The 20,326-nt window shown below is 38.9% G+C and overlaps 2 protein-coding genes across 13 annotated transcripts in view; one reads left to right on the top strand and one right to left on the bottom strand.

The window, feature by feature from the left end:
- WDR78 (WD repeat domain 78) overlaps positions 1 to 10,771 on the bottom strand; it is a 95,643-nt gene extending 84,872 nt beyond the window's left edge. Inside the window, 3 exon segments of the mRNA XM_032296655.1 lie at positions 10,472 to 10,550; positions 10,553 to 10,585; positions 10,588 to 10,771. Of these exon segments, the coding sequence (XP_032152546.1) occupies positions 10,472 to 10,550; positions 10,553 to 10,585; positions 10,588 to 10,639 (164 nt within the window). The 5' untranslated portion in view covers positions 10,640 to 10,771.
- Positions 10,708 to 20,326, top strand: part of MIER1 (MIER1 transcriptional regulator) — a 61,846-nt gene continuing 52,227 nt past the window's right edge. The window contains exons 1-3 of one of the 12 annotated variants that reach the window (XM_032296664.1): positions 10,772 to 10,903; positions 11,985 to 12,085; positions 14,702 to 14,775. In XM_032296664.1, coding sequence (XP_032152555.1) covers positions 14,716 to 14,775 — 60 coding nt within the window. In that variant the 5' untranslated portion in view covers positions 10,772 to 10,903; positions 11,985 to 12,085; positions 14,702 to 14,715. The other 11 variants (XM_032296657.1, XM_032296662.1, XM_032296667.1 and 8 more) reach the window with 11 other exon arrangements.

Raw genomic sequence — 20,326 nt, 5'->3', positions numbered from 1 at the left:
TAAGCAAGTGAATTGGGGTTTGTCTTGGGTAAAGTTAAGATTAACCACCAGCTGGTCTTAATTTCTTTTTACAATTACAGTGCTCAGCGATCATATTGGTTTTTTTGTTGTTGTTGTTGTTGTTGTTGTTATTGTTGTTTGTTCCTGTTTGAAGTTGTTAAGGATCCTAATTCTAGTTTAGAGATGCATTCTAGAAAGTCTTCTCTATTGCTTTTTCTCTCAAATTTAATTTCAATTCGATTTGTTTGTGTGCATTTGCATGAGGAACTGAACTGTTGTTTTTGGATGTTAATGAGTGACTAAGTTTTCTCAGTCTGAAGGAAAAGGGCATTTGCTCTTCCCATCTGAAAGGTGGCCTAGGTGCCCTGGGGCCTTGTGGAGTATCCAGGCAGTTGTGACCCTGCAGGGAAATCCCCAACAAAAATTAATTTTAAAAGTGGCTTATTTAGGAAACATATATAAGGGCAGTTCACCCAGCACTTTGAGTCCTCTCAGGTCACAGACCTCTGGAGAGAAACTGAGACACATTAAGGGGGTGGAAATGACTCAAGTGGTGACACACAGTGGAGTCCTGTCCACAAACAGCACATATCAATCCACCACAAAAAAAACCCCCAGCCACAGCTGTTCCTCCTTTAAAAAAAAAAAAAAATCGGAAAACAAATAACCTAGAAGAAAACAAGCAGAATGAATCTTTCAAGCACTCCATAGGTTTTATGGCACATCTACTTGCCAAAGTTTACATAAAATTGAAATAATACGGTCTTTGTGCACATTTACATTAAGGAAAAGAGCCCTAAGGTTGACCTGCAAACTATTGAGCTCCTAAGTCCTCTTGTTCTCTACTTTTTTTCTTTTCTGCCTGCTCTAAATCTGCTGTTATTTTTCTATTAAAATAAAAACCACTGATTCAAACCAACAAGTGTTTTTTGCAAGCTGGTGAATGTGTATTTATCTTATGGCTAAAAGTTTGGTAAAAGTTATATGATCTGTGTGTGTGTGTAAGTATTTTATAATTTCTATAATTTTATGTTTAATTGGCAATTAAATTCATTTTCATTTTCTTCTAGCACATCAACCTTTTTCTCTCTGCACCTTATAATGTAAATTTTGCTATTTGACTTTCACCTGAGTTGCTTCCTTTAAAATGCAAATTTAAGGCTATTTGGCGGACAACTACCCAGGGTTGTGAAACAGGTTATCAAAAATCAGAAAGTCTAAGATAGGGGAAAAAAAAGGGTTTTATAAATCTATAAAATGTACTTCCATCTGCATGCCTAATCTGTCTATGTATTTATGTGTTGTGTACACAATCACTACTAAAAATACAAAAAAGAGCTCTAATTAACTGGTTTAAAAAATAAATGTGCTTAAATCAGATACTAAAAAGGAAAAGAATACTCAAATGCTTTTTCAAGTTTAAGTAACTTAAGTAAAATCTTTAATAAATAAATAAGTTAGCTTTACAATTATTGGTAAAGTAACATTAGAAATGTCCTAAGAGGCCAGGTGCGGTGGCTTATGCCTGTAATCCCAGCATTTTAGAAGGCTAAGGCAGCCAGATCACGAGGTCAGGAGTTCGAGACCAGCCTGAGGAACATGTTGAAATTCTGTTTCTACTAAAAATACAAAAATTAGCCAGCGTGGTGGCAGGCGCCTGTAATCCCAGCCACTTGGGAGGCTGAGGCAGGAGAATCATTTGAACCCAGGAAATGGAGGCTGCAGTGAGCTGAGATTACGCCATTGGACTCCAGCCTGGGTGACAGAGCAAGGCTCCATCTCAAAAAAAAAGAAAAAGAAATGTCCTAAGAATTGCCAGAATACATTATGTTTGCAATTTTATTTTCTACTTATCCCTGCCAAATACTTACTATAAGGTGTCAACATTTGGCAAATGGGTTACAAAACCATAAATCCAGCCCCAAACAGAATGACCTTTGTTCATGTAATCTTTAATAAATAAGACATTATTTATTAAATGGTTTAATGAAAAGGGCTACATCTTGAGTTATGAGTTATTTGCTAAGATTACCATAACTTCAGATCCTGTGGCTTTAGGCAATTTAATCCACAGGCAGTAAGGAGGTTTTGGGAAAAGACTGTTACTGTGTCTGTTTCAAAGTTAAACTATAAATTAAGTACCTCCCAAAGTTACTTTGGCATTTCTCTAGGAATAAACAAGGACAGCTTGGAGGTTAGAAGCAAGATGGAGTTAGTTAAGTCATATCTTTCTCACCATCTCAGTTATAATTTTGCAATGTCAGTTTCATAACTTTAAATCATGATTATTATAGTTTTCATAGGTAATATAGGTAAACAATTAAAATAAAATAATTAGGTAAATGTAAGGGGATAAATGCTTGTAGATGAACATGCCATAATTTAGAATCTAAGGCTATATTAAATAATTGATATTTCATTATTTGAGTATTTTTCAATAAATTTATGTTGCAGAAAAACATTCTTGGTAGAAAAAAAGAGTGTATCCTTTTAAAAAATGGTGAGCAAGTTTTGTCTAATTCAAAGTTTATTTGAAGGTCATATATAAAACATGGTAAAGGGAACCAGGAAATAAATGTAAAGAAAGTCATAAAGTTTTTTTTGTGTGTGGTAAGAAAGCTTAAAGAGAATCATTTTATATGAGAAAAAAATCTTTGATTGGACACAGTGGCTCATGTCTATAATCCAGCACTTTGTTAGGCCAAGGTGGGCAAATCACCTGAGACCAGTTTGAGACCAGTTGGCCAACATAGCACAACCCTATCTCTCCTAAAAATATAAAAATTAGCCAGGCATGGTAGTATACACCTGTAATCCAGCTACTCAGGAGACTGAGGCAGGAGAATTACTTGATCTTGGGTACTGGAGGCTGGGCAACAGAGAGCAAGACTCTGTCTCAAAAAACAAAAAATAAAAACAAAGAATCTTACATGGTAAATTTAGTCCTAAAATAAAATAACTGGTTGTTTAAGAAGGAGGGATGTTCAGGACAAACCAGAAAGTCCAAGCATACCATGACCGATCTGTGTAAATCACAAGAGAATTTATTAAAAAAAAAAAAACAAAAAAACTTTCATATGATCAAGTTGTTATATTAAGTTTTGGCTTGCTTAGGAATAAAAACTAAGATTAAATTTTTTTTTTTAAATTAAGGTTATTATATCCATGTATCTTTCTCCATGTGCTCTTACAATACTTGCGACATTAAGTTACAGGGTTTTGACTCCTGGGTTTAAAAGGTCAAGTCCTACTAAATCTTAAACAATTACAATAATTAAAGCCTTATCTTCAGGCCCCATAGAAGATGCCAATCAAAATAAACTGTATCCCTGAGACACAGGGCCAGAAATTAAAACCATTCAACTCTTCAAGGCCCAGGGACCATTGTGGAAGAGGTTGGCATGTGGGATTTTAAGGACTGATTTTAAGAGAGAAAATAAGTTCAGTTTCTCTATAAATTAATCATTAATGTCGAATGCACACTGATGCAAGACCAGCATATGGGCCCCTGTGTCAGATTAACAGGTTTTCTTGAAGCATTAACCAACTCCTTAATAACGGTTATTAAGAGCATTTGGAAGCTATATTGCTATATCTTATGGTCAAAATTAAAATTTTATAGATTGTTTATAAAATATGAAAAATAAATTTAATTGGCTTTATGCTGTTTTTATTAGGGCTTATTGTTTGGAAAATTAAGTCTCTTCTCTCAAAGAACAAAGATCTTTGCCTTCTTTTGGAAATCCTTGAGTCATCACTGTCATTAAAGGTTTATTTTTACAATGACCTGGGATCCTATTTTTCAATAGTAAGTCTTTTAAGCCATTGATATTTGACAGACTTTCCAAAATCAAATTATAAATTATGTCTTTTTCTGATCTAATTAATCCTTTAAGATATTAGGTCCCCTAACGTCCAAAAATGACATAATTTGTCTTATTTGGTACAAAAATTATACAGAAAGCACTGTCAAATATGAAATGAAGTTTGGTTTTCTTTGGGCTATATTTGTAAAAATGCGTTATTGGTATGTGTACCAAAATTATGGAAAACTCCTATAATTCTGATATAACAGTGTACATTATCAATAATAATTATAATTGTTGTTAAATTATGTGCCACAGAGGTAGCAAATTTCCTTGTCAACTGTGTCTTTGATTACGGCTGCCCTAAAACTTTTGTCATCCATGGACAATTCTTGTCTTGTTTTGGTCCTTTTTAGGTGATTCTATAATCAAATACGGAACTCTAACAGGTGTTCTTAAATGCAAGTTTCTGATAACTTTGTAGATTTTGACATTAGAACAGAGTAAGGAAAAACTTTCAGGATTCTCATGGAGAGCTGAAATGTTCATGATGATCAAGCAGAACAGGAGTTAACTCCATAAACTGAACTGACAGGAAACTAATCTTTTTAACTCTTGCTTTAAATGTTGCTTATCCTTTGTTTTTTAGAGTCTTGAAACTTTTCTTTTGAGCTATTGACAGCTTTTAAGAATTTAGTATACTCCTATGAACAAAATTTGGGGCATATTTGTTTTTCACTATGTGATTTCTCCAGAATTTGGAAATATTTGTTGAGTATTCTTAATTTATGGCAATACAGTTATTTCCACAAGTGCAATATGAATCTCTCTAAATTTGTATCAGAACACAACTGGAGATGTTGGTTATTTTACCAAGACTTTGACTGGAATGGTGTGGTTTCCTTTAAGGAATCAAACTTAACTTATGGAACCAATAAACCCCTTGGAAAAACTGGCCTCATATTTTGTGTACACAGTCCCTGTACACGGTTTCTGAACTGTGTTAAGTGAAAAATGTCACTTTCTGACAGGTCCAGAAACCTCAGGTTTATCTTGAGGAGAGGAAATTCACCCAACTATTAGGTATTTGACTGCACAAATCCATAGCTGGGCTTGGCTTTAAAAAAGTCTTATCTGAGGTTCCTCCTATAAAACAAAGTTCCAACAAAGCCAATTTAAAAGCCTATGTAAAAAATAGCTATTCTTGCTGCACTGTATAGAAAGAATTAGATCAAGTATAACAAAGCAAACCAGTAATACCATGATTTGTCTCTGGTAAAAATGGGAAACTGGAGAAAAAAATTATGTTTCAAAACTATAGCACACCTATTGTTAGATTCTAGTCTTTCCTAATGTTTTTTTCAACATTTATTTTTTTACAGTTTGGACCAAATTCTAATTTTTCTTGGCTATAAGTCTTCAAAATAATGTTTTCAATTTTCTTCCTCCCCCACCGCCCCATTATCCTAATTTGGAGTCACTGAAACTAAGCTGTGCTTTCTCAAAACCCTGTGAACTGAAGCCAGACAACTTAAACTTCAGAAGAAAATAACAGCAACCTATTTACATACATACACCACTTTTTTTTTTTTTTTTTTTTTTTTTTTAGAAAGTGATTTATTTAGGCAGAGAAAGATAAAAGGGAGAGAGAAAAAGATGAGACAGAGAAAGCTTCCACGAAGATTCTGGAAGGCACATAAACCACTTTCACATCTACCTATTAATGTATGGACTTCAGAGTAATGTGGCCTATATCAATTTTTCCAGGATTGTTCTTTTGTTGTTTTTCTCCCTCCTGTTTCTTCTTCATAGGAAAGGAGGCTTCACAATCTGCTAAAAATGAACTTTTGGGACCTAACCCGTCTAGGAATAAACTGTCCTAGCTATGAGAGATCAGATAAAACCTGAGACCAGAAACTCCTTTTCTTTTAAAATGCTTTCTCCAAAATATTTTTTAAAAGAAATGTGAAATACAAATGTCTCAGGCCCCAAAATTACAAAGCTAAGGGAGAATTCAAGCTGGGAACTGCTCAAGACAAGCCTGCCTCCCATTCTATTCAATGTCATCTCTCTGCTCAGAATGCATATTCTGACTGCCTCCTTTAGAAAGCCTTATCAGAAACTCCTAAGAATACAACCATTTGTCTCTCACCCACCTGTGACCTGGAAGCCCCCTCCCTGCTTCAAGTTGTCCCTGCCTTTCTGGAGGGAACCAATGTACTTCTTACATATGCCAATTTGATGTCTCATGTCTCCCTAAAATGTATAAAACCAAGTGGTACCCTGACCACCTTAGGCACATGTTGCCAGTACTTCCTGCGGCTGTGTCACAGGCACACATCCTGAACCTTGGCAAAATAAACTTTCTAAATTAACTGAGACCTGTCTCAAATTTTCAGGGTTCACATACTCACAGGAATAATTGACCACTAGATAGCTCCAGTCTAACAGCCACCTCAAACTAAACTGATGGACAATAAAACAATTTCACATTAACCCATAAAATAGTTCTTCCTCTATTTAAGGAGAACAAACTACTACCTTGAAAATTGGAGAGACAAGCTGAAAACAGAGAAGCACAATTTACAGGGAGCAGAAATTGCCACTGAAGCCAGCAACTTAAAAGGCAACTACCTAATTACTGAAGACTGAGTGTAGACTAGCTTGAGAGAGAAAATATTCTGGAGAGTCCATGGAGGGGCCCTGCATTTTCATAAGTTTTACCTCTATAAGCCCACAAAGTTCTCAGGATGAAGATTAAAGAAAAATTTCCTCAGGGTTCTAGCAGATGGATAGGAAATAACCATTCAAAAAATACACCTAGAATGTTATGTTCTCCTTAACAAACACCTGCCCTTAAAGACAACTACTTTACCAGAGCCCAACCAAATTAAGTTTCATCAGGGCCTGACATGGGGAAAGGAAATACCCAACTCTGGCCCCCAATAGCCATCTTTCCCCCACAAACATGAAAAAATGTACTGAAAAGCACTTGTCAAGGTCTCAGCCCAGGGACAAGGGCCCAATAAAACACTAAGAGCTAATCACAGTATTGTAGAATACTTCCCCTCCCCCTATACCTTACCATTGATAGGAATTAGGAACAAGAAGCAGGGAAATTCTGGGAAAAAGAGGGCAGGTCCCTGGTGAGGATCCCACCCTGAAGCCTGGAATCACGGCCCAAAGTGAGAACATACATCTGTGTTTTCCTACTCCAATGTTGCCTATTCCAAAACCACCCGTGGCCTACTCCCTACCACCTTATCCTGTGCCCAGAAAAACCCAGGCTCAGCCGGCAGAAAGAGAAGCAGCTGGATGTTGGAGACTATGATTGGACGTCAGAGTTAAGCGGCTTGACTTCAGAGGGACAGCTTGACAGCGCAGCTTTGAAGAGGAGTCTGGCTGGGGATAGCTGAATTTCAGGGGAATATTACCTTACTGCTCCATCCCTTTTTCAGCTCCTATTCCCATTAAGAGCTGCTTTCACTGGCAATAAAATCCCCCACATTTACCACCTTCAACTCATTCATGTGACTCATTTTCATTCCTCCTGGATGCTGGACAAGAACTTGGGTGTCACAAGTGCCAGTGCAAAAGGCTGTCATGCTGACCCTCCACTGAGCTGTTAACACTTAAGCCATCTGTAGATGGCAAAGCTAAAAGGGCACTGTAACACTTCCTCTGGGGTTTCATGGGTACCCTCCCCTAGATGCTGCTGGGGAGCGAGCAACAAGTTCACTCTTGCTGGCGCCCAAAAGCATTCACCCTGGCTCCTGCACCCACTCACCTGTGCACTCCAGTTTCTACCCATTAAGGAGTCACTGGTTCACCACCATATTTACAGGGCTCCTGTGTAATAAAGGGATTACAACTGAAGGAACTGCAAGATTGACCCTATTTAAGGAGTCCCTAGGGAAAGCATAAGAGACAGAAACAAGGACAGTAGAGGAAGCTGAAGCTTTACACACTTACAACTAAACAGTAAACATAGCCTAACTCCTAGCCACACAAATGTAAAACACACTACTGATCTATTTAATCTCAGTTCATATTGCCTACACAATATGTTCAGCTTTCAACAAAAAACTGTAAGGCATATGAAAAGGTTAAAAAAAAAGTAAGTATCAGAACGACACTCAGCTATGGCAGATATTTTCTAAGTGTAAGACTGTGAATTTAAAATAATTATCATTAATATTCTAAGGGTTCTAACGAAAAAAGTGGATAATATTCAAGAACAGGTGAATAGTGTAAGCAGAGATAAAAACATTAAATAAGAATCAAAAGGAAACATGACCATGTAAGGAATTAATATAAAGGCACTGTACAGAGAAATGGGATAAAGGTTGAAGAATCAGTAGTTGTTTTACTGCAATGGGAGACTTGTCCAGTATTGTAAAACTCAAGGCAAGGATCTAACACAAGGAAAGAGAAAGTGGAAAATTGACAAATATTTGCTTCATGAGATGCTTTCCAAGATCAGGATTAAGTCCTAAAAGAAGGAAGATCAGAACAAATAACAGATTAGGCCAAACCAAAAGGTTGTAAACTTGTCTGTGAAACTTCATTTTAAATAGATAACAGGCTACTGCGAAAAGTGCATCTCCCACCCTATTCTTTTCTTAGTTGACAGTCTGTTAGGAAATTGTCAACATTTAAGACACTCTTTTTCTTACACTCCCTACTATGAGATTTGGATAGTTTTTGTATTTTTCAATTTAACAAATTCAATTTTCCACTAAAATTTCCACACCTGAAGGTGAAAACAAAAACCACACAAGATAAGCACTAACCAATGTTACTGAAGTACATACTCAATCCACAAATATTTATTTAGCACCTTCTTCATTCTAGGCAATAGATACAAAAGTGAACAAAACAAAAATCTCTGCCCTTTTGGAGTACTATCCTTAGGTGAAGATGGATTAATAAGCAGGTATACAATAAACTTTTTTTTTTTTTTTTTTGAGACGGAGTCTCACTCTGTCCACCAGGCTGGAGAACAATGGCAGTGATCACAGATCACTACAGCATCAACTTCCCAGGCTCAAGTAATCTTCCCACCTCAGCCTCCCAAGTAGCTGGGACTACAGGCACATGCCACCACGCCTGGTTCAATTTTTTGTAGCGATGGGGTTTTGTCATGTTGCCCAGGCTGGTCGAAAACACTCAAGCTCAGGCAATTTGCCCATCTCAGTCTCATAAAGTGGTGGGATTAGAAGCATGAGCCACTGTGCCTGGCAGGAATAAATGTTATGGAAAAATTAAAGCAAAGGTGAGGGATTGAAGAGCTGCAAGCGGGGACTATTATTACTTTCTATGGGTGGTTAAAGGACTCTGATAAGGTGACATCTGAAGGAGGTGAGTCATGTTGCCTAAGGATGTTGTAGCTGTCACAACATCCAAGCACAAGACATTACCTTTTCTAGTTTACATACAAAAGTACTTATCATTGTGTTACAATTGCCTACACTATTAAGTCCAGTAACATGCTATGCAGGTTGGTAGCCTAGAAGCAACAAATGCATTTTCATTATTATGCAAACACCATTTAGTATACTTACACAAACCTAAATGTAGAGCCTACCATAGCCTTGGTGTACAGCCTACTATAAACTTGCAGCCTAGGTGTATAGTAGCCCATACATCTATGTTTGTACACGTACGCTAGATGACGTTTACACAATGCTGAAATTGTCTAACAAGGTATTTCTCAGAAAGTATCACATCGATGCATGACTGTAGTTATGGGAGTGAGGAACAGGTACCAGCAAAGGATCTAAAATAGGTGTAGCCATGAACCAAGACAAGAACTAGGAAGAATAGTTTTTCAGAACCCAAATACAGCTTTTCAAAACTCAAAAAGTGATAAACTAGACCAATGCTGCTGAAGGGTCAGTAAGGAATGAAACCGTGGATGGCCATTGTATTTGGTTACATAACTATCGTTGACTTTCACAGAAGCTATTTTGGTGGAGTGGTTGGATGGACAAAAGCAATGAGTACCATATTCAAGAGAGAATGCAAGGTTCTCTCCCAAGAACTCTCAACAAGTTCCGCTGAAGAAAGATTAGTTGAGGTGGAGGAGATTGGAGAGGGGAAGAGAAAACAAATTAATTGGGGAACTTTAGGGGAACTTACTGGCCAGCATTATGGCCAGCACTAAGGAACCATTTTAAAGACAAGTCCACATAGCTGGTGTGCTTTTTTCCAGTCTTGTTCAATTGTTGCATAACAGCAGAATGTTGGAAGCAGGAATGGGTTTTAAGGTAAGATGATATTGAGGAGACAATAAAAAACCTCTACTGCAGAGCACAGCAGTGTTCGGCCTAGTGGCTCACAGAAGCGGGCTCTTGAACATCTGGGCACAGCATGAAGGCATCAAGCTTAAGAGATTGCAGGCCTTAACAAACTACAAGTGCTAAGAGAAAGGATGGTTCTAAACAAACCAGGTCTTTTCTCATATAGCAAGCACAGCAGTAGAGGTTTTTTCAAAAGGCCGTAGTAGGTCGATAAACGAGGCACTGTCGCCTGGGAGCTTCGAGGTCTACAGACGGAACCCAGTTAGAGTAAGGCCCTTTCCAAATCCAGAAATGGCATCCATAACAGAAAGGCACCCTCCGGGACCCACGGGGATGGACTACGGTTTTAGCGCCGGAACTTACAACCCGAAGCTCTGCTGCTTGTGACTGCCTGCCGGAGAGACTGGCATGGTAGCGACCAGCTGGGGAGTGGTCCACCACCTCTTTTCCGGCCGCCTCTGAAGTCTCTGTACCTCGAGCCCCGGCGTTGGCGGCTCGGGGTAAGGCTCGAGAATGTTTGCCGGGCGTCATGGCGACGGTGGAGCCCTGGCTCAACAAGCGGCCGCGCGGTTGGCTGGCGGCACGAGGCCGAGGAGGAGGGCGGAGGCGGAGGGGAGGGCAGAGGGTTGGTGGAGCGGGAGGAAGCTCCGGACGACGACTAGAAGAAGGAGGCGGGCGGCCCGGGCCTCAGGCCCCTCCCAGGCTCTGAGTCTCCCGGCTGCAGGCGGATGGATGGGGCTTCTTCAGGCGGTGGCGGCAGCAGCGAAGGTGGCGGCGGCAGCAGCGGCAGCGGCTGTAAGTGCAGCCTCCACAAGCCATCTCTCCCCTTTTGTTCCAATTTGGGATGAGGGGTTCCTGAGATGTCCTCAGTCCCCTTTCTCTCCTTCCCCTCCCCCACGGCAGTGTACCTCCCGGAAGACCCTTAACTTCCGGGGAGGGACTGCCGCAGAACGCGCCTGGCTAGCTCGCCGCGCGGACCGGTGTCGACAGCCGAAGACGCATGCGCAGCTTCCCCCCGCCCCCACCCCCACCCCCTCCCCCTCCCAGCGCCGCCTTTTTGCCTTCGCGGTGGCGGCGGCGCGCTGGGAATCCGTTGCGGAGTGAGTTCGCCTCGCCCCGTTCGCTTCCGCCCCTTTCTCCTGGCGGGCCTTGATCCCAGTCGGGGTGGGGCTAAGCTGACCACCCCGCTGTGGCTCCGCCTCTTTCCCCTGTGTTTCCGTCGCTTGTGTCTCAGCCCCGAGAGGCTCCTGTTTGCACTGCAGCCTTTATGGTGAGCAGCGCCCTGGGCCAACCTGCTCTTTTCGGAGAGTGAGGAAGGGAGGAGAGACTCGAATAGGGTATTACTGTGAGGAAACGAGGTCCTCCTAGTGCGTGGGAGGATCCCTTGGGACAGATGTCCGCCACTCTTCACTCTTGTTCTTTCAGCTTGTAGTGGCTAGGTCCCTGGCTTGGAACCTATCTGTGGTCCCTGCATGCTGTGTGACCTTGAGTGAGTCACTATCCCTCTCTGGGCTTCAGTTTTCCCTATTTAAAGCTTTTTCCAACGTGAAAATTCTGTAATTCTGCAGAGGAAATTATGTAATTACAAGACTGGCTTGTCTATTGAGGCCGCTTCACTAAAATGACCCGAAGTTGACTGAACCTTCTTACTCATGGGTGGAACGAGGCGACCAATTTATTGGGTCACTTTTATTCCTTTACCATTGGTTACAAATTGCATGACTTAAGGCTCATTAAATGTTTTTCTACAATTGTCATGGGATCCTTGTCCTAATTCCCGACCGTCACATTTTAAAAATGTTAAACAGGGTGGATGGTGAGCATGTATCATCGTTTCTGTCTCCTTGCTACTGAGGCTCTCTTTCCTTTGATCCAGATGGTGTGGTCGCTCGATTCTCCCAGTGCCTGGCTGAGTTTCGGACGTGGTTAAGAACCAACTGGTTGAGGTTCAATGCAGACAAGACGGATGTGATGCTGGTAGGCAGGGGTACACTTGGAGATTAAGGGAGGGAAAATCCAAACTCCCTCAAGTAATATAAGTATTATATTACTCTCCTTATATGTTCCAGTATTTGAGAACTGATGGGCCAGTAATTTCCAGAATTTGGGTGAGATAAAAATAACATGTCAACAATTTAACAACCATAAACATACTAGTTTATAATATTCTGATAAAATGAGGCTACTGAATAAAACTGTAAAAATTATGAAAAGAAAATACAAAACTGTTATTTGAAGAACCAGAAACCTATATAAGTTTTAGAGTGGCATTAATAAAAATGAAACCAACAATAAGTTGACACTGATTGTCACTATAGATGTGGGGCTTCCAAATGTAATAGGTTAAGTTTTTTAGTATTTAGGTATTTTCAAGCACATTAGTAATTATCCATAAAATTTTACCACCACATCATAAAGATAGGGTATAGGCTGTTGCTTTTAAATTAAAATTTCAGGAAATAGTTTATAAACTAACCTTAAAAGAGACTCATGGACCCTGAAAATTGTTAGATATAGAATTTTTTTTTAGAGTTTTGGATGTGTTGTATTAATCTATTTCAGTCAGCTAACCCCAGAGTCTAAATTGTTACAAGTACAGTATTTTCTTGGTGTGTTTCGAGAGGTACCTTTTTGGATTGCATAACAGATTTTTATAGTATAGATATATGTATATTACTTGTATTTGAATCAGGTGTTGGTACTGAATAAAAGGTTATGTTTCTTAGGTATATGTAAATTGCCAAAGAAGTTTGTTCATTGGTTCATTTAAGATACTGGTTGAAGTAAGATTGCGATCCTAAATGCTTTTGTTAAAAGCATAGTAATAACTGAGGGGTTTGTGTGTGTGCGTCTTATAGCCTCTATAAAATTGTTTAATAACTTTTGAATGGAAGATTTGGTAAATTGCTTACAAATAATTTATCAATATAATAGCAGTTTTGAGTAGCTTAATGTCATAAAAATTAATGTTAGATTGCCTGAAAATAGGAGGCTTTAGGTGGGGAATACGAACTAAAGAGGCATTTATTCAGGCTTTGTATAGTGTTTTTTTGTTTTGGGACATTAATCACAAACCTCACATAAAATTGAAATTCACCATACTTTTTTAGTTTAAAGATTTTATACACAATTCCAACAACTGCTGTTTTTGATATCACATTAATAAATAACAAAGTAATAATTTTAAGCAGACAGTTAATGGTGCATTTTCTTATGCTTTTAGCTCTGTCATGTCCTATTTTCAGCTTTTCTAGTATGAATAAGCTTTAAAGATAATTTTTTGTTAACCCAAGTACAAATATTAACTGTTTGCATTTGGATACAAAGAAGGTATCTGTTGAATTAATCCAAAGTGCTGAAGAACTAAAGGTAATGGATGAAAACAACAAGGAGGTAGATTCTGGCTTAATAAAAGAAAGGATGTTTTAAACATTTGAACTTTTTTTTAAAAGAGCAGCCTCTTTATGAGATGTAATGAGTCACTGGAGGTGTTTAAACATAGGCAAAAAGCCTGCTAGTAAAAGCATGATGAGAGACTCCTATCTTGATAGGGTAGAGAATTGACTAAAAAGACCTCTAAGGTCCCATCCACCACTAAAATTCTTCGACTAGCGAATGATTAATTTTTATGTATTTAATACTGAAGAGGATAAGCAGCGTTTTTGAGAAAGGAGTTTTGTTCTCTAAGGTGGCTCCTGAATATTTTACAGATAAGTGTATCACTAGAGTAAAATAATAGTGGAAGGATACAGAATTCAGTGGTAATGTGTTACCTGTGAATTGCAGAATTAGAGCTGTTCCTCTTTTGTAGTATCTGAATTTAAAACACCCACTGAACTCGCATTTATGAAAAGGGGAAGGAGAAAAATTTAGAGAGATTTTTTTCCCTCAATAATACCATTTAAAGCTAGTAATATTGAACCAATATTAGTAAACTTAAAAAATTATTTAACAGTAAGTTAGATACCTATTCAGAAATGTTTCAGACTTCCATTTTCCTGACAATATTAGGATTTATTCAGTGGGTTAATAGACTATGATCCCCTGCTCTTTATCACAGTTAGGATTTCTAGGGGTAGTTTAACTGAAAAATCAAAGATTCAGTGTACTTAAGCAAGCACGTTATTCCTGTACCTTGTATTTTAACACTTTTAATTTTCCTTTGGTAGCCAGCTAAATTTCATAAATTAGCTTTCATGTTTTAATGGAAAACTTAAAAACCAAGTTTGTACCTTTAGGCCCCTAATTGTGTCTGTATCCACTTCAGGTCCATGTACATCCATTGTTCTTTGCCTTCAGCTCTTTTCATTAAGCATATTGATTGAAAACTATTTGGATATGAACTGACATTTTTAAAAAGTCATTTTTATTTCAAGTCCAAAGTATTGATATAATTCAACAGGGTAACTGAGAAACTGTATACTTCTGCTAAAATATTTATTCCCCCAAGGAATCCTGAAAAACACTTTTATATAAATTTTCTAAAATATAAAATGAAATACTGTACAGTACAGTTAATGGTAAAAGTTGTTTGTAGATTTGGGAACCTTAAAGTTTTCCTTTCTCTTCTTTCCCTTGCTTTTCTTTCAGTAGAAAATGTGCATCAGATGTTTATGTTTAATTGGTTTACAGACTGTCTGTGGACTCTTTTCCTGTCAAATTACCAGGTAATGTCCTTTCACTTAGCAGCTACTTCATATATCTGTAAATGCAGTTTATTCATGCACAGATTATTATTGGACATAACAGTTTCAAATTAACATTGAATCTTTGGAAGTAGGCAAATGCTTGATAGAGTCTAGAATGTTAAGGGAATATAAATAATAGCCTCCCCTATATAGGATTATAAGTATAAACTTTAGGAAAAATTGTATATGTATACATTTATGCAGTATATTGTAGCATTGGTTCACATTATTTGGAGGGAGTGAATAATTCTCATATTTAAGTCGTTGATTTTGGTAGTCACTTTTGAAACTTCATTAAGAGGAACCCTTGAAGATTAGGAAAAAAAATCCCAGTCTTTTGAAATAAAGACTTTAAAGCTGGTTTAGTAAAATATGTTCCTTAAAACTGGTTTGGTAAAATATGTAAGTGACTGTTTTAATGTCACCTTTGTGTTATTCCGTATCTGCCTTAGTATAATGGAAGTGAAACTTGTTTGTTACTTTGAAATCATTGGCTCTGGCTGTCATCAGCATTGGCATCATGGTCAGTTGGCAGCTCTAGGCCAATACATTAAAATTAACTTTCAAGTTACAAGCATTTCAGGCATTGCAAGAAGTACGTTCTCCCTCCATGCTGTTAAATAGATGATAATCCATAAAATAATCAGTTTTCAGTATTTTAAGTTTTGTCTAGTTGTGCAAAATTCAACCGGTACATAGCTGTGTAGCTACTGGCATTACAGAAGTGTGTGAGAAAACTCAAATGACATGAGGATGGCAGACTGCCCATCACAACCCCCTTACATTAATTTTTTCTCTGACCGCCCTAGAGATTTGGGGATATAGGATTTTACGTTTCCTGTTGGGAATCTACTGATGGAGAAATATTTGTCAAGGCATAACCGCTTTGAAAGCAGTTCTTGCTGCTGTTGCATCACAGCAACATCCGTTTTTCAGCAAATGCACTGCAAAAACGACCTACATGTAAAATATTACGTATTTTTCCCCTTTTGTGTCAATGCTGGACGTGGCTCCTCTGGCACTGTTCATTGACCTCTCTGCTCCCTAGACAACCTCCTCCGCCTGGAGTCGTGGATCAGCTGGAGCCAGAGAAGCGCCCGCTCCGGTGCCCACCTCCTCCCACACCCACCTTGACTCCTCCCCCTCCTCGCTTCCCGGGGAGGGCTGGCCGCGGGGCCGCGCGGCCTTGCGCGCGTCCTTGCTCCGGCGCGTGCTCGCTGGCCTTTTCCCTCCAGTCCAGCCCAGCTGGGGCGCCGCGAGGGGGCGGAGTGGGGTGTGGTGGGCGCGCTCGGGCGGCTCCTGCGCGTTCCCGCCGAGACAGCGGCGGCGGGAGCGGCAGAGACGGCAGCGGCCGGAGTCCCGTTGCTGAGTCTCACATCCGGGTTCTGGCCGTGACCCAGCTGCGGCCGCCGCGGAGATGTGACCCGGCAGTACGGCAAATATGGCGGAGGTAAGGGAGCGAGCTCCCCCTCCCTGTCCTGGAGCCGGGCACCCCCGGCCCTGGGCCGGAGAGGAGTGGAGTGGGCCTGGCCAGGAGAGGCCCGGCCCTGCTGGCGCTGCTGCCCACCTGTTGTCCGGAACAGGCCATGCTCTGGGCGGGAGCTTCGCCTGGAACTTAGTTGGGATGGGTCCGCGGGTAGGAGGAAGCGTAGGAGTACTTGGACTTCGGGGGCAGTTTGAAGGGTGGTGCAGCGTAGTAGTTCGGTCGAGGGGGAGGGGGCGCCCGCCGGGGAAGGGGTGCCTGTGGCGCAACTTCACCGGCCGGTGCTAGGGGCCAGGAGAGAAGCTGCTGCTTCCTCTTGCGAAGTTTCTTCCTTTCCTAGCCGAGATGCTGTTGCGCCCTTCCGCGTCACCCCCAGCCGTTTGCTACTGACATCCAGTCTGTGTTAGTGGGGAAAACGTAAGGCTGGCGGTCTTTGATTAACTCTGTAATTTTCATGATCGTGGTAAAAGAAGCGTGGAGAGGTTAACCTAGCCAGCCGCAATCCTACCCTCCAGGTTGGGGGAGTCTGTCCATTTATCCAGACAGTTCTATCTCCCCCTCCCCAAGGTACAACAACCTCTGAGCTGCTTTCCCACCTCCCCCACAACCTTCACTTTCCAGGCTTTCCCCCCCACTTTCCAAATCAAGGCTGCCTATTCTTGTTTTCTTTCTAATTTTTCTTTCATTGGAAAAGGTTTTTCTTGTTTCTTTTTGCTCGTTTTACAGTAAACAAGTTCCCAAAGCCCCTTTCTTTGATTTCGCATATTTAGGCTGCAGTTGGTGGGCATACAACTGCTGTTGATTTATCATTAGTCAGAACTAAGTATATGCTACTGGAACTGTAAATTGTTGCCTCTTACCTTTAAAATATCTTAAGTTTTTTGGGAATTTGTTTTGTTTCCTTTTTTCCTTACCCGTGGAAGAATTTCAGTATACTTTATCCCTGGGAGTTCGGGACGATACATCTGGATTTTTTATGTCTTCTTCGAAATAAGCCACTCTAAATTTTGATTGATAAGGCATTTCTCTTCTTTGAATTGCCATTTTCATGGTTTCACAGGCACCGAAAACTAGATTTAGGAGGGAGGGTGAGATTTTACTGTAGCAGACAGGGCTGTTTGCTGCCAATATTCTTTTTAAAATATTCAATATTTCTAATTTACAACTAAATTTAGATCTTAGATTTATTTTCATTTCCTTTGCTCTTGGTGGTTAAAGAATTGTATTTCCAGGCACATGAATTGGAGAACGTAGTACTTTCTATTTATCCAAAATGTGACTGCGTTTGTTCCAGTAGACTGAGGGTCAGTACCTGGATTTTAGTCCTGGTGAGGTTCTTATTCTTAAGTGTTTCTTTCCTTCGTGTTTAAGGAGTTGTGTGTAGCTGGATTTACATACATTTTGTCAGTTAGTCTTCAGTGGACCCCTTTTCAGTGAATATCAGATAAACAGCAATGTGCTATATAGGTAATGTGGTTTCTTCTCTCATGGTGCTGCTCAGGATGATTTGAGCTTTACCGTGTGTAGTCATATACTAAGGCAAGATATTATTGAAGGAAAATAGCTTATAAAAATTTTAAAATTTTTGTGTTTTTAAAAAACAAATTTTACTGCTGAGGGAACTAAAAACCTAACGTATGTAAATGAAAGTATTTACTTTTTTGTTTTAAAAAGTAAAGATGGTTGCTTTATTGGAAGATAAAGGAAAAAAATTATTTTGATTCACTAGTCATTTCCTGATATTTTCTAATGTATGTTCTAGTTTTCTTAAATATTTTATCAGTTGGCGAATGGAATGTTTTGTAGGAACGCGTGGATAGTTCAGCTTCAAAAATAAAAGAACTGGAATTCTGTTTTTACTGTTTATTTAAGGATGTGATATCTTTAAACAATTTATCATATATTCTTCAGTTACTTGTAGATAGTTTCATTTATAGTGAATTGGGGAAGAGTTAGAGGAACTTTTGTGATTTGCGTCTTACAAAAATGACAGGTGGAGAAGTGAAAAGTACAATTGATTTATAATATTTCTGGTATCAATACTTGAATAATTGCGATGATTTTTGAGACAAGTGGTTTTAAAAAATTAGATGAAAGAGAAATGCTTGATTGGCTTTTACTTTGAGCTGTCAGTATATTCATTCTTTTTGAAGCCAATATAAAAACATGTGATGTAATAATTCAGATGCTGAATTATTGTGCTTTTGATCATATAAATCTGAGGATTTAAGGATAGCTTGTGAAGTAACAGTAAGTGGAAAGCAACAGTATATATCTGTTTGTGAAATCTGAGGGGGAAAACAGGTTATTGAAGAAGTATGTCTCCAGAGAAAACTGCAGGTATTATGCCTCTGGGCTTTAAAAAAAAAAAAAAAAAAAAAAAAAAAAAAAAAAGTTGTTGTTTTCTACAAGAGCATGACCCCTGACCATGTTTTTCCAGAAAAAAATATTTAATTCTTTAATACAAAGTGATTTAGATGTGATTAGAATATACTAATTCTTTGTACTTGATCTGATTATCTTAGTCCATAAGAGGAAGTATATATTGGTTCTTCACTTGTGATAACGTTAAAACAGTATTTAATGTACTTAGAATAAATGGAATATGCTCCCTTTACTTTTTGGCAATATTTGTTATTGTTTGTTATCCCTTAAATTTATTTACCAACCTTCTAAAGGGATGCTGTCCTGGTCACACTTAAAGGAAGAAAATTAAAGGATAGTTGCAGTTTTACTAACTGCAAAAATAAGAGGAAAATAGGAGAAAAAGGTAAGAGGAAGAAATAGTTGATCCTTTGGGTTTTATAAGGAATGTACTAGGGACCTTTAGGAACGAACAATTTTGTCTTTTATTTTAGCATTTGTAAACACGTAAGGGACATTCTTAAGGAAAAAAAGTCCATGGCACAATTCAAGACCTATCTTTTCACCTAGGCCACATTTCTGTGATATAAAAGAGAAAAAAAATTAGTGGATTTGCTTTTTTGTATTTAAGTATTTTAGTACTTTCAAAGATGGTATATAGTCTGTTTTTTCACTTTCACACGTATTCATTCATTTCTCTTTAAAATGGACTCCTTGCTTAGCATTTTTGGAGTGTATTTGGATTTTGTTTTTTAAGGAAGGATTATGTTAAATGTTGCTCTTGAAAATGTTAATTTCTACTGTAAGCAAAATGTGTTTCACTACAATGAATTTAAGCTTCAAATAATTCTCCACACTAGTAATGAATTTTTTTTTTAGTGTTTGTACTTCAGAGCTATTAAGGTTTTAAAAGCAGTCAAGCTCACTAGTGTGTGAGAGTCCTAAAAAGCTTAATTCAGTGGCAGTAAGAGTCAGGGTACTTGAAAGGTGGGAAAGGTTTGGTGGGAGAAATAAAGAAGTGAATTACTTTAAAACAATTCTGTTAAGTGAGACTAACCAGTTTTCTAAATAATTCAGAAATAAAACACTGCCATTGAAGTTAAGCATGTCTTTATGAAAAGTAATCAGCTATCTAGAAATGCCTACCTGGCTTGACGTTCATTCAGAATTCATCGCAGTGATTAAATTGTTCAAGTACCAGTCATTGCTTGAGGCTTGTTCTGTTTGTCTTACTCTATGACTTAGAACAGTAACTGTTATGTAGTAGGTATGAAATTCATGAAGTAGCACCCCAAAAAAGTGTTTTTGCAAATTGAGATCTTTTTCTTTACAGTCCTAGATTTAAAAAAATAAATTCAGAAGAGACTGTTAAACATATCCTATGCATTTAGCTATATATTCCTTAGTATTGTTATGTTTCCAGAGCAATTTATAATAAAAGTAGTTCTTGAAGAAACTAAATCATTTGATCATAGAGAAAATGAAACTGAGCAGAGAGTTCACGCAGTTTGTCCTAGGTCATGCAATTAATCTGTGGCACAGTTTAGACTGGAACCCAGCCTTCTGTATTCCTAGCGCTTATTTATTTTCTTTCTTCCTTCCTTCCTTCCTTCCTTCCTTCCTTCCTTCCTTCCTCCCTCCCTTCCTCCCTTCCTCCCTTCCTCCCTTCCTCCCTTCCTCCCT

This window comes from Sapajus apella, unplaced genomic scaffold (genome assembly GCF_009761245.1).
Source record: "Sapajus apella isolate SASKATOON/1434 unplaced genomic scaffold, GSC_monkey_1.0 scaffold36, whole genome shotgun sequence".
Classification (NCBI taxonomy): Eukaryota; Metazoa; Chordata; class Mammalia; order Primates; family Cebidae; genus Sapajus; species Sapajus apella.
This window is presented reverse-complemented; position numbering and strand designations above follow the sequence as displayed.